Raw genomic sequence first — 12,226 nt, forward strand, 5'->3', positions numbered from 1 at the left:
TGAAATTATTTCATTTCCCATTTATGCAACAAAATATTTTTGATTTTTCTGTTTTTCGAATGTTTTTGTATATTTTTTTATATTTTTTTATTTTCTCTATTTACAGATATCTCTGGATATCCCCTAAATTTGTGCGTAAATCTTACGTGCAAATTTACCAAACAACGAAAACGTATGTACAAAGATTGAAACGAAAGAAAATGAAAATAGTTTTGTTGTTTTTGCCTAACTGTTCCATCACAAGATTTAAGACTAATCAATATTGAATTAACAAAACGAAATTCAAATTTTGTACCTTTTCGCTGATCTAGTCTTACTTTTCTTATCTCCTTCAAACGAAACATATCAACTGTAAAGAAATATACATTTTGCAACAGTGAAATGTTACCCGTTATGTCTCTGGAACAACCGCTATCAACATCCAAGGATTGTCAACAGCTCCTCCTTGGTTGTCCCTGAAAAGTAAGGAGATTAGTAAGACATTGGTACCCAGGCCATCGTGGTCCTGGGTATTCCCGAAGCATCAATGTAAGACACTTCTCGAAAGCACATGCCCCCTTTTGATTCAAGGACTGGTGATGTTGCTACTTTATGTTTTGTCTTCCAAAGTTGTTTAGTCTTTTCTAATTTCTTAGGTGCCTTGGGCAAAACATTCTGCTTTTCAACCTTTTTGTTTTTCAAAACTTGTTTAGGTTTCAAAGCTTGTTTTCGTTTAGTTTTCGCAACATTCCAATCCCCATCAGATGGTTTAACCTGGGGATGCTTATTCATCATTGCCTTAGGTTTATCAACCTTCATTGGCTTAGAATAAGATTTATCCCTAGATGTAACCTTCTGATGTTGTGTATAGTATGGCACATAGGGACGATGTGGATTTTTTTTGCAGAAATAGGGGGTTTGAACCCCCAAAGAGTGCTTTTAGGTGGGATTCAAAATTATGAGTGAGTTTAGGTACTTTGTTGTTTGAAAGAGCGAACTTCTTTACAATTTCTGTCAAAAGCTGCAACCATCTTACAACATCCTGCAAAAAATAAGAACTCGCTGTTTGAAACAGCAAACTAAAGAACTTCGCTTATCTGCATGGCAATATTAGTTGACCTTCGCTGATTTGAACGGTGAAGTAATATCTTATTGAAGTACGCTGAAATGAAGTGTTACTTTCTGGAAGTTCTGTATTGTATAGATATTTAATTCAATGCATAGAGGCAGCTTTGTTCACGTGATTCTTACAAGTTTCCATGTTGACTTTTATCTTTTTTATGTTCCTTGGCACATGCTGATAGGAACAAGACTTTGGTTCTTTAACTTGTACTCAACTCACTGATCTCAAAATACTTATTATCTTTCTCTCTCTCTCTCTAAAATGAAGGTTACTGTACCTTCAAAAGAGCTTATTGTACCATCTTCTCCAACTCCTCATGACCTCAAAACCTACAAATTCTTTTTCACAGATTAACAAATTCCTCCTTATTACATCCAACTCATTCTTTACTACTCATGTGATGATCAATCAACCACCACAACACAATTTCAAATAACCATCAAACTCAAAACCTCACTCTCCAAAACCTTGACTCAATTCTACCCTTTGGCTGGAAGGTTGACCAGCAGCAGTAACACCGTTGACAGCACCGATCAAGGGGTGCAATTCCTGGTAACCCGAGTCGAAACTAACCTTAACCAAAAGTCCGAAAATCGACGAATTGAATAAACTTGTGAAGGTGGAATCATCCTATGTAGAAGATCAGTGAAATATTAGGCAGGATGTGAACAAAGCTTTAACTCCTTGATATGTATCAGCGAACTTCTGGAACCTCTTCATACAAAACAACGGACTTCCATATGTATTATTTTGAAACAGCGGACTTCTGGAAGGTCTTCATAAAAAACAGCGAAGTTCTTTAGTTTGTTGTTTCAAACTTCCATATGTATTATTTTGAAACGGCGGACTTCTGGAAGGTCTTCATAAAAAAACAGCGAAGTTCTTTAGTTTGCTGTTTCAAACAGCGAAGTTCTTATTTTTTGCAGGATTTTGTAAGATGGTTGCAGCTTTTGGCAGAAATTTGTAAAGAAGTTCACTCTTTCAAAAAGCAAAGTACCTAACCTCACTCATAATTTTGAATCCCACCTAAAAGCACTCTTTGGAGGTTCAAACCCCTTATTTCTGCAAAAAAATCGATGATGTGTGCAGTTTCTTGCAATGTGACCGGGTATGCCACAGTTGTAGCAGGTTTGCTTCTTTACGTAAGGAGCATATCCCGATCCAGTCCATCCAACCGATGCTGAGTATGAGTTATACGATTTGTTGGATGATTTGTTTGTAAATTGTTCAACCTTTCTGCCCTGCTTCATATGTCTTTGTTTACAACAGTTAGCACATTCACTAGATTTAGCATTTTCATTTTTAACTGTTGGCTTTGGAGGCACATATTTATTTGAAGGGCCTCTCAAAGCTGGCTCAGAAGCATCCTTTCTCACATAAGGAGGAGCATCAGCAGATAAATTTGATGTTTTTGGACAAACATCGTCAGCTTTTTGACAAACAACACCATCCCCCTCAACCCAATCCTCAATAATTACTTGGTCTGCATTTGAAGCAATAGGGTTAGTATCATTAATTTTCTCACAAGCAGTGTCACTTGATGCTGCAGAATTGCTCTCAGCTTCTTGTGACATAATTGGTTCAGAAGAATCAGAATTATTTTCTTTTGAACATTCAGCAGGGGCTCCTGTGGTTTCATTACCATCTAACTCAACAGAGGCTCCTGATGTTGTTTCTGATTCTTCTTTGATCGAATTTGAATCAACTATTTCAGATGATTCATTTGTTGATTCCACTGAAGCAACTGACTCTGAATTATCACAGTCAGTCTTTTCATAGGAGTCACTGGTTGAATCAGATGAAGCTGATGATTCAGTTTGAGATGCCTCTGCTTCCTCAGGTGATGCACTGTTGACACTAGGTGATTTGCCCATTTCTGATTTCTCAGAAGTGGATGTCTTAGAAGTGTCGCAAGATGTGTCACATGACGAAGCAGATTCACTTTATTTGCTCCTATTGAATTCTTTCATAAACTTAGTCAAACCTCTTAACATGGCAAACTAGATGTTGTCTACATTAACTCTAGGCTCTTTTGCTTCAGGCTCATTTGTGACAGATTTATTTTCACAAGATTGTTTTGACTCACATGATTCTTCCCCTTTCAACACTTGAAAATGTTTATCAACACTTGCATTTTTCTCAAAACTAAGAGTCTCAGTGTGTTTTGAAACTTCAGCAGGTTTCACAAAAGTTTTCTTGAAGGCCTGTTTTTCTAAAGTGATCTCAGTTTTATCAGGCCTTGTGATCTTTACTTTCCTAGATTCAACAGGCTCTACCTTTCTATCCCCGGGCTTCCCATATTCCATTTCAGTCAAGTCGGCTATCTCCTCATCAGTCATGGGAATTGAGGTCTAATTGTGATTGTATGGTGGAGGTATGCATACAAAACCCAATCCTTTATTCCTCACTTCCTTTTTGCTATACTTTAACTGTTGATTTATCATATTTTTGACCTTTTCACTTGAGACATCAAACTTTTTAAAATTGAATTCTGTATTTTCAAAAGTTGATTTTAAGTCATTTAATTCAACAGTTAATTTTTAAAATAGCTCCTTGAAGTGGAGATATCGATAGTTCGCTTCGCTTAGATCACTATGCAAATTTCGAATATCTCGTTTTTGCGCCTCCGCATATCCTTATACCCACCCAGTTTCTTTTTAATTTCATAACTACTGGATCTGGTATACTGAAGTTGCATAGTAAGCGACTCAGCCTGTTCTTTAAATCCCTTTACATTTTCCCTACACTTTGAAGTACAACAAACATCGTCTACACATATCTCAGTAGAAATTGGAGTGAAGTTATGAATTTGAATACCTGCATCAGAAGTGGATGAGCAAACTGCAGCAGGCAATGGAGCAGTAGGAGTGGGAGTGGGTGAGCAAACTGCATCAGATGTGTTGCCTTGAGTAGGCTGCTTGTCAGCATTGTCATATGATTTGATGAGTGAGATCAGCTCATCCGGCTTCATTTTGAAACAGTAGCAGTCGGTTGTCAGTATTATCTTATTAACATTGCTAAACCAACTACAATTCGCCCGATCTGGAATCCTTTTTATAGCATCCAGAAGCTTTCTGTTGCTCATATGACTTGGTACCATAATTTCATCCTTCTTCATATCAGTGAGTAGTTCAGCAAATCTGTCAGTCAATGCTACTATAGATTCACCAGGAAGGTATTGAAAAGCTTCAAGATGTCGATTAATCACATCATCCTGAGAAGACATTTCTAAGTTGCTATACTTTGATACCCCGAAGATGTGATCCCCCAAAAATGAGATCTTCTAACTATTTCCTCAACACAAACCCTAAGCGAGAACCCGTGTACTCCCTAACTCAAACCCTTTGCACGAACCAGCTTCTATGTACCGCGCCTCCAAACCTGTCAAAACTTATCACCAAAAACAATAACCAAAACCCCCTTTTTTAATATTAAAATAAACTATTATTATAATTTTTTAATATTTTATACATAAACCCTCTTTTTAGAATTCAATATATATATACTAGGTTAGAACCCCGTGTATTACACGGGTTGAATAAATGTAATTTTATATATTAAATAATAAAAAGTTATATCTTTAAAAACCCCGTATATTGTACAGGTTAAATAAATGTAATTTTATATATAAAATAATAAAAAAATTTATATCTTTAAAAACCATGTGTATTGTACGAGTTAAATAAATGTAATTTTGTATACTGATTACTAAAAACGTCGTATCTTAAAAAACCATGTGTATTACACAGATTAAATAAGTGTAATTTTGTATACTAAATACTAAAAACGCCGTATCCTTAAAAAACCCGTATATAATCGGGTTGAATAAATCTACCAAATAATAAAAAAAATTATATCCTTAAAAACCTCGTATGTTACACGTGTTGAATAGATCTAAAAAAGAGTTATATCTTTAAAAACCATGTGTATTACACATATTAAATAAATGTAATTTTGTATTTTAAGTACTAAAAACGTCGTATATTCGGGTTGAAAAATCTATCAAATAATAAAAAAAATATATCTTAAAAACCACGTGTATTACACGGTTGAATAAATCTAATTTTAAATAACAAATGATAAAAAGTTATATCTTTAAAAACTTCGTGTATTATACGGGTTATATAAATGTAACTTTGTATAGTAAATAATAAAAAAAGTTATATTTTTCAAAACCCTGCATTTTACACGAGTTGAATAAATATAATTTTGTATACCAAATAATAAAAAAAACTATATTTTTAATAAATTAGGATAACATTTAATATTAATTTATTATTTATATATTTAATATAAGACAAGTAGGAAAGAGAGGTATTTGTTTTAAAAATATATAAAATTAACAATTTAAATTTGAGGATAATATTTTATTAACAATTTAAATTTGAGTATAATATTTTATTTATTTAGTTAATAATATAAGATAAGTTTAAATTTGAGGATACCTTCAATGAATGACATGTGTCGAAAAAAGTTATATTTTTCAAAACCCTGCATTTTACACGAGTTGAATAAATAAAATTTTGTATACCAAATAATAAAAAAAAATTATATTTTTAATAAGTTAGGATAACATTTAGTATTAATTTATTATTTATATATTTAATATAAGATAAGTAGGAAAGAGAGGTATTTGTTTTAAAAATATATATAATTAACAATTTAGATTTGAGGATAATATTTTATTAAAGGAAGATAAGATTCAATATTAATTTATTATTTATTTAGTTAATAATATAAGATAAGTTTAAATTTGAGGATACCTTCAATGAACGACATGTGTCAAAAACTTGGTTTCTTTTATTATAGTAGTTAGATGATAATTCAAAAACCTAATTTAATATAATAATAGTTATTATTATTAATTATTAAGTAATGATTACTTAATAATTATAAACATTATAATTATAACCTAAATTTTAAAACGTTTCTTTAGATCGTCGTCTTCTTCGTTCACACACAAACAGTACTTCCAAAACCCTAACATCTTCAATTTCAGCCGCCAAGAACAAAAACTGAGGTGATGATGGACATATTGATGAAAACGGTAACTGTGGAAAGATGGTGGAAGTTTGTTGATGAAGACGGTAACAGGAGTCGCGTCTGTCACGCCCCTATTTTCCACGTTTCACCGGTGGGCCCGGTGGGGAGTATAGTGACGTAGTTGGCATCATCATAGACAAACAACACAATATATAAATGCACAGCGGAAGCAAAGATAGATTCATTTCAACTTTAATAAAGTGTAATATCAAATATCACTAATAGTTGAAACGGATCCACAGGCGGATCAAAATAAAAATAAGATATTGTTCAACAGATTTATTGTCATCCAAGCTTGCGAGACTTATTGTGGACGCTCTAGAAGACAGCCAGCCTATTTCGTGTAGTACCTGCACTTAACCTTTTGGGAAAATACGTCAGTTTACACTGGTAAATACAATTTAACAGACTCATTTTGAAAAGGTTGAAAATTGATTTGAATGCACATGGCATAAAAATATTTTTATAACTTGGGATAATTATGTTATATAACCTTGTAAAGGATTTACATGTTACTTATGCGTTCAGTAGCCCGGTTCGTGCCGGGTTAAAGATCAATTGACACACCACAAAAATTGAGTTATACACTTGATAGGTGTACGCCTAGACCCCGTGCTCAGGTCGTGGCTATCTCGTAAGATAATGCCGAGGATATCCGGGACATGGTCATTAACCCCCCAAAGGCTTTAAGCAATAAAACACATTCAAAACAAGGCATCTCAATAAATTTAACCTCTATTCGATTAAAGAATTCGATGCCGGACCAAGCGGTATTTTATATACCGTATCCCAAGCCCGTATAGGGAAAATAAGTTAAAAGTATTTACCTTGGTAAGTATAAATCACAACTAGCAAGTGAAGGTAGCTTTTACTGGTTCTTCTATTCTGGAACAAAGGTTTATAATAACCTATTAGATTCCTAACGGATCTTTATTTAAGCCTAAGCTTAGACCGGTTAGTTTTAAGGACGATACGGTTCAAACGCACGATTAAGCGAAGACCGGATAGAACGTGATTTAGACCCGACAAGTTTGAATACTTGTATAATATGGGTATGCTAAATACATTCTGGATTTTGAGACAAAAATGATAATGTTTGACCCGTTTCGGTCAATTTATGCAAACTAGTTACATAAACCGAACCGAATGCTAAAAGAGCGTTACGGGTAACCATAAGAGTCATATGCAAGTTCCCTGGGATAATATGCTCTAAATATGTCATAATATCAGTAAGTTATGTTCTATTATGCCCCGAATGAATTTAAACTCAACTTATGCCTTATAAGGGCATTTTGGTCATTTTAAAAGATTATAAAAGATTTAAATTTGTAATCTCAGTGGTAGGTCTGATTTATACAGTAAAAATACTTAATTTAACACATTATAATAGTAGGGTATGTCCCATATATGAAACTTATCATTTAAAATCAAACTATGCACCTTAGGGGTATTTTGGTAATTTCACAAGGGCTAAAAGTGTTAAAACTGGAAACCTGAGTTCAAAAACTTATACTTACTATTACTTTATAAAAATATACTAAGAATATCAGTAGGTATCAACCTTATATGTTTAATATGGTTATAGCGCATACTAGGCGTTAAAAACGCTTAAATAGGCGATTTAGAGCCGTTTCCGGATTTTCAAAAGAAAGCTGATGTTTTTATATTTCCAGAATGCTCAAAATAATTTATTTAACAAATGAAATCAGTGGAAAAAGGTTTGGGGTCAAAAAGATTTATAAAACTCATTTTATGGCTTAAAAGGGTAAATTCGGTATTTACCGAATTAAACTTAGAGACCTATGATACGATCAGCCAAAAATTAAATAAAAATCATCAAAAATCCCAAAATATTATATAAAATCAGTGGGTAAAAAGTTTTATATCAAAAAGTGGGTTTAAATAGGCTATACGCTAATTACGCTGTTTACTTAACATAAAGCTTTCAATTTACGATATTGAGCATAACTCTAAATCTGGACCTCAAACTGATATCAAATTTTTGGTGCAAGTTTATAAATCAGTAACAAACGTTTCTACTCTTTCATTTTTTTCAAAAATCGCGTTTTATAGTAAAAAGGGCAAAATAGTCATATTTAAGCATAAACCGGTAACATGCATTTGAATCGGATAAGTGTAGAACCAAGTTTGTAAAAATCCAGGGAGTTGTACATATATAAAAATGGTCCAAAATAAGCTCCAAGGCAGATCTCAAACATGCATGCACGGATCCTAATCGAGAGTCAAAGAAAAAGTCATTTTATGAGACTTTCGGTTCCGATCCGGGTTTAACTGAAAATTGTCGAGTTTATCATGATGAAACATGTTCTTACATTCATTACAAAGTTATTTTGATGATCAAACAAGTTGCATGTGACCTACATTGCTATTTATGCTAGATTTTGCAAAAACGCATTCTGTTGACTTTTTAAGAACAACTTTGACTCGACAATAATCATGCTTAGAGTGGAAATCAGAAAATACCCTTTTGAGGGGTTGTTTCCCACATAAATACCAACTTGTAGGTACTTTTGATTTGAGAAATGACTAAGCCATTTTCATTTAATCGTGAAGTCAAACTAAGTTTACGACGGATTGACTTTCGGCTAATAATCTAAGCTAGAACGCATTAGAGAAGGGTATGAACACTTATAAGAGTCCTAATAAAGCTTAGAGATCACTAGAAAGTCGGCTTGATGTCCATAGAGCTCCAGAGATGGTCTTGTGAATTTTTGAGAATGCAAGTGTTCTTGGTTTTACTACTTCAAGACCCTTTTATGCAGATTTTGGTGAGTTGTGAGGCTGCCACAGAGGTCTAGAGAGGTTATGAGAAGGTTACAAGTGCCCCTAGATGCATGTAAGTTGATTGGTGAGGCCCTGGAGTCGGTTACAGCTGGATACAACTCGCAAAACAGACCAAACTGACACCTGTTCGCTGTTTCTGATGCTGGGCAGGTCACGCGACCCGCTTAAGGGTCTCCAGGCGGGCCGCCTGGGCCTTCTGATCCACCAACAACCTTTTTAAAGTTTGCGTTTTGGTCCTTGGTCCTTTGTTACGAGGTTTTTGCTATCAATCTTGCTCATTAGACCCTCAAACTTGATTTTTAAGGACCTTGGGACATTTACAAACATGGTAAAGTCCTCGGTTAACTTTGCGCTCACCCGAAAAGTCATGAAATTCAATGCTGACGCATTTAACCCTTCGCGCACGGTTTTGATCATAACTTTCTCATACGATCACGAAACTTCATGAAATTTTTACCACATATTCTAGTGAGTATATTCTATCATTACAAAGCTTCGGGTCTGCCAAAAGATCACTCAGAGGTATAAATTCAACATGTTGACACAATTGGCCCCTGTAGTTTGCAATTCCTCACTTTCTTTCATTTTCCGCTTTGTATGATCCATGATTTATCCGTTTAGGGTTATAAACACCATGTAGGGTTATTGTAGAGCCTATTTATCCATTGTTGACACTTTGGACCCTTATATTTCCATAGTTTCACTGTTTGTCAACTTTAGTCCCTCTAAAGTATGTTTTCGCATATCCAAAGCCTATGCCACGTGTCAATGCATTATTGGACGTAAATTTCCGAGGTGTTACAGCGTCGGAGAAGGTGATCGGAATGAACGCCGGAGGTATGCTGATGAGGATACGTCCTTGGTCGGACCGTATCATCGGCAGACATAGAACCAAGTCTCATCACATAAAGGTCGGATCGCACCAGGCACCATAGATAGAACGACCAAATGCATCGGCACGCCATAACTAACTGGGCCCCACGGCCATAACTGCCATGACAATGACTGGTCCGACCCTAACTAACTTGCCACATCATCATACCCAAAGACTATAAATACCCAGCCAAGATTCTCCACAAAGGGTAATGACTACTTTCTCTCTCTAAACTCTCCTCTCTCTCTCCCTGACCTACTTTTTCCTCACAAATACTTATTCTCACGCCCGAGCTTGGTCACAGAGAGGCCCCCCTCCCTGTGACGAGGCTAACGGTGTGCTTGTTCCCTTGTGATCTTGCAGGTTCTTGCTAGGTCGTCTGAAGCTCCCACTCTAACCAGGTCGGACCAACTGGTTTTGAGTCTTCAGTGGCGCCATCCCCTCGAATTCACTCAATTCACTTTAATTAATCCCGTTCATTCCAAATCATGGAATCATCAGCAGCTGCTCCTACAAACACCTTCCCGTCGTTTAACGACATCTGGGAGGGAAACGTTGCCTCCACAACTGCTTCAACAGCAGTTGCCGCAGTGGCTTCAGCAGGATCAGCGTCGGCACCTCCAGCTGCAAGTTCTGTAATCGCGAGCTCTGTCACCACGCTCTCGGTTACTGCTCCAATTGCTACACCGCTACCTACTTTTGACAATTCTTTCCTATTGCGGAACGCCGACCTGTTACGACAGCTACAACAGCAGCAGCAGCGAGAAGAAATGCTGCAGAGTCTCCGCATGAATTTGTTTAGCAGTGTCTATCCAGGGAATAATCCCGTCTCCGTCGGACCTTTCACCTCCGGATCTATGGTAAGTTCTACAATCTCTACTCCCATAACATGTGTTGCACAATTCTCCTCGTTTACGAATGCTCCGATGAGTATCGGTCTCAATGACCTGTTTCGCCAGGGATCTATGGGTCTGAACCCTCAGGATCAGGAGTTGATCATGCCATATCATCCCATATCTATGACTTCTCAGTCAAAGTTCACTATGCGGATTGTTAATGCCCCACTCCCGGCTAAGTTAAAGATGCCCCCCACGTTGAAATTCTATGATGGTAATTCCGACCCGGACGACCACATCTTTGCATTCGCCGGAGCGGCTAAGGTCGAGCAATGGCCCATGCCGGCTTGGTGTCACATGTTCGCTCAAACTCTCACCGGATCGGCAAGAGTCTGGTTCGATGGATTGCCAGAAGGGTCGATTGATCACTTTGAAGACTTCCGGCGTATATTTTTACAAAATTTCTGCCAGCAGCGTCGTTGCAAAAAAGACATTACTGAGGTACACCACATAAAGCGCCGCGACAGAGAATCCGTAGAAGATTTTATAGATCGCTTCAATCGAGAGAGCATGCAGATAAGTGGAGCGATCGATCAGCTCCGAGTCTCCGGATTTTGTCACGGAGTAAGGAACAATCAGTTGGTGGAAAAGCTCCATGAAGATCTCCCAAAAACCATGGAGGTACTTATGGAGCGAGCTCGAGCCTTTGTTCGGGGGAAGAGTGCCTGTGGTCAGCCGAACGAAGCAGCCGCAAGAAATTCCAAAGCTCGAACCACATCATGGAGACGGAACGCGTCGCCACCAAAAGATAGAAACAACAATTGGAACAGGAGTCGTGGCCCGTACCAAAAATCAGATCGAAGCAGATTCCGAACTGGAAACGTACGTTTTAACACCTTCTCCAAATTGACAAAGTTATCGAGTGAAATCCTTAGTACGGAAACCACCCGGTTTCCTACACCATCGAAGCAACGACCCACCTCGGATAAGCACTCCAAGAAGTACTGCGAGTATCACCGAGACAAGGGGCATACAACTGATGAATGTTGGGCATTAAAACAAGAAATCGAGAAGGTCGTACAATCCGGAAAACTCTCTCATCTCGTAAAAGAGGTAAAGGATGGGAAGAAGTCCGCAACAGCGAATGATAACCCGAACACTGAGGCCGGAATCAATATGATTCGGTCTACCGAGCAAAGAGGGGTAAAACGATCGAATCAACATGTGGCAGCTTGGATGCACCAGCCCACATATTTCCCTCCGATTGATCCGGAAGATGCTCGAGACGGACCAATCACGATATCAGCGGTAGTCGCGGGACACTTGGTCTGGCGTATTTATGTGGACGGAGGAAGTGCCTTTGAGATAATGTACTTACAGTGTTTCCAACAGCTAAACCCCCAGACAAAGAAGAGGTTGATCGAGGTGTCCACATCCTTAATAAGTTTTTCGGGAGAGGTGGTTCGTCCGATAGGGCAGATCACCCTTCCGACTACATTTAAAGATAATGACAGGAGCAGAGCTGTTCAACTAACCTTTCTGGTTGTTGGAACTCACTCATCACAT

General features: G+C 37.1%; 1 protein-coding gene across 1 annotated transcript; it reads right to left on the reverse strand.

Annotated features, from left to right (window-relative positions):
• Window positions 1–2,109: 2,109 nt before the first annotated feature.
• Window positions 2,110–2,976, reverse strand: LOC110932023. The gene has a single exon (XM_022175385.1). The coding sequence runs from the start codon at window positions 2,974–2,976 to the stop codon at window positions 2,110–2,112; it is 867 nt and encodes a 288-aa protein (XP_022031077.1).
• Between the last annotated feature and the right edge of the window lie 9,250 nt (window positions 2,977–12,226).

Source organism: Helianthus annuus, chromosome 3, assembly GCF_002127325.2.
Source record: "Helianthus annuus cultivar XRQ/B chromosome 3, HanXRQr2.0-SUNRISE, whole genome shotgun sequence".
Lineage (NCBI taxonomy): Eukaryota > Viridiplantae > Streptophyta > Magnoliopsida > Asterales > Asteraceae > Helianthus > Helianthus annuus.

Excerpts from the sequence above, each read along its gene's own strand:
- LOC110932023 (XM_022175385.1), bottom strand. The coding sequence starts at position 2,976 with ATGGGCAAATCACCTAGTGTCAACAGTGCATCACCTGAGGAAGCAGAG.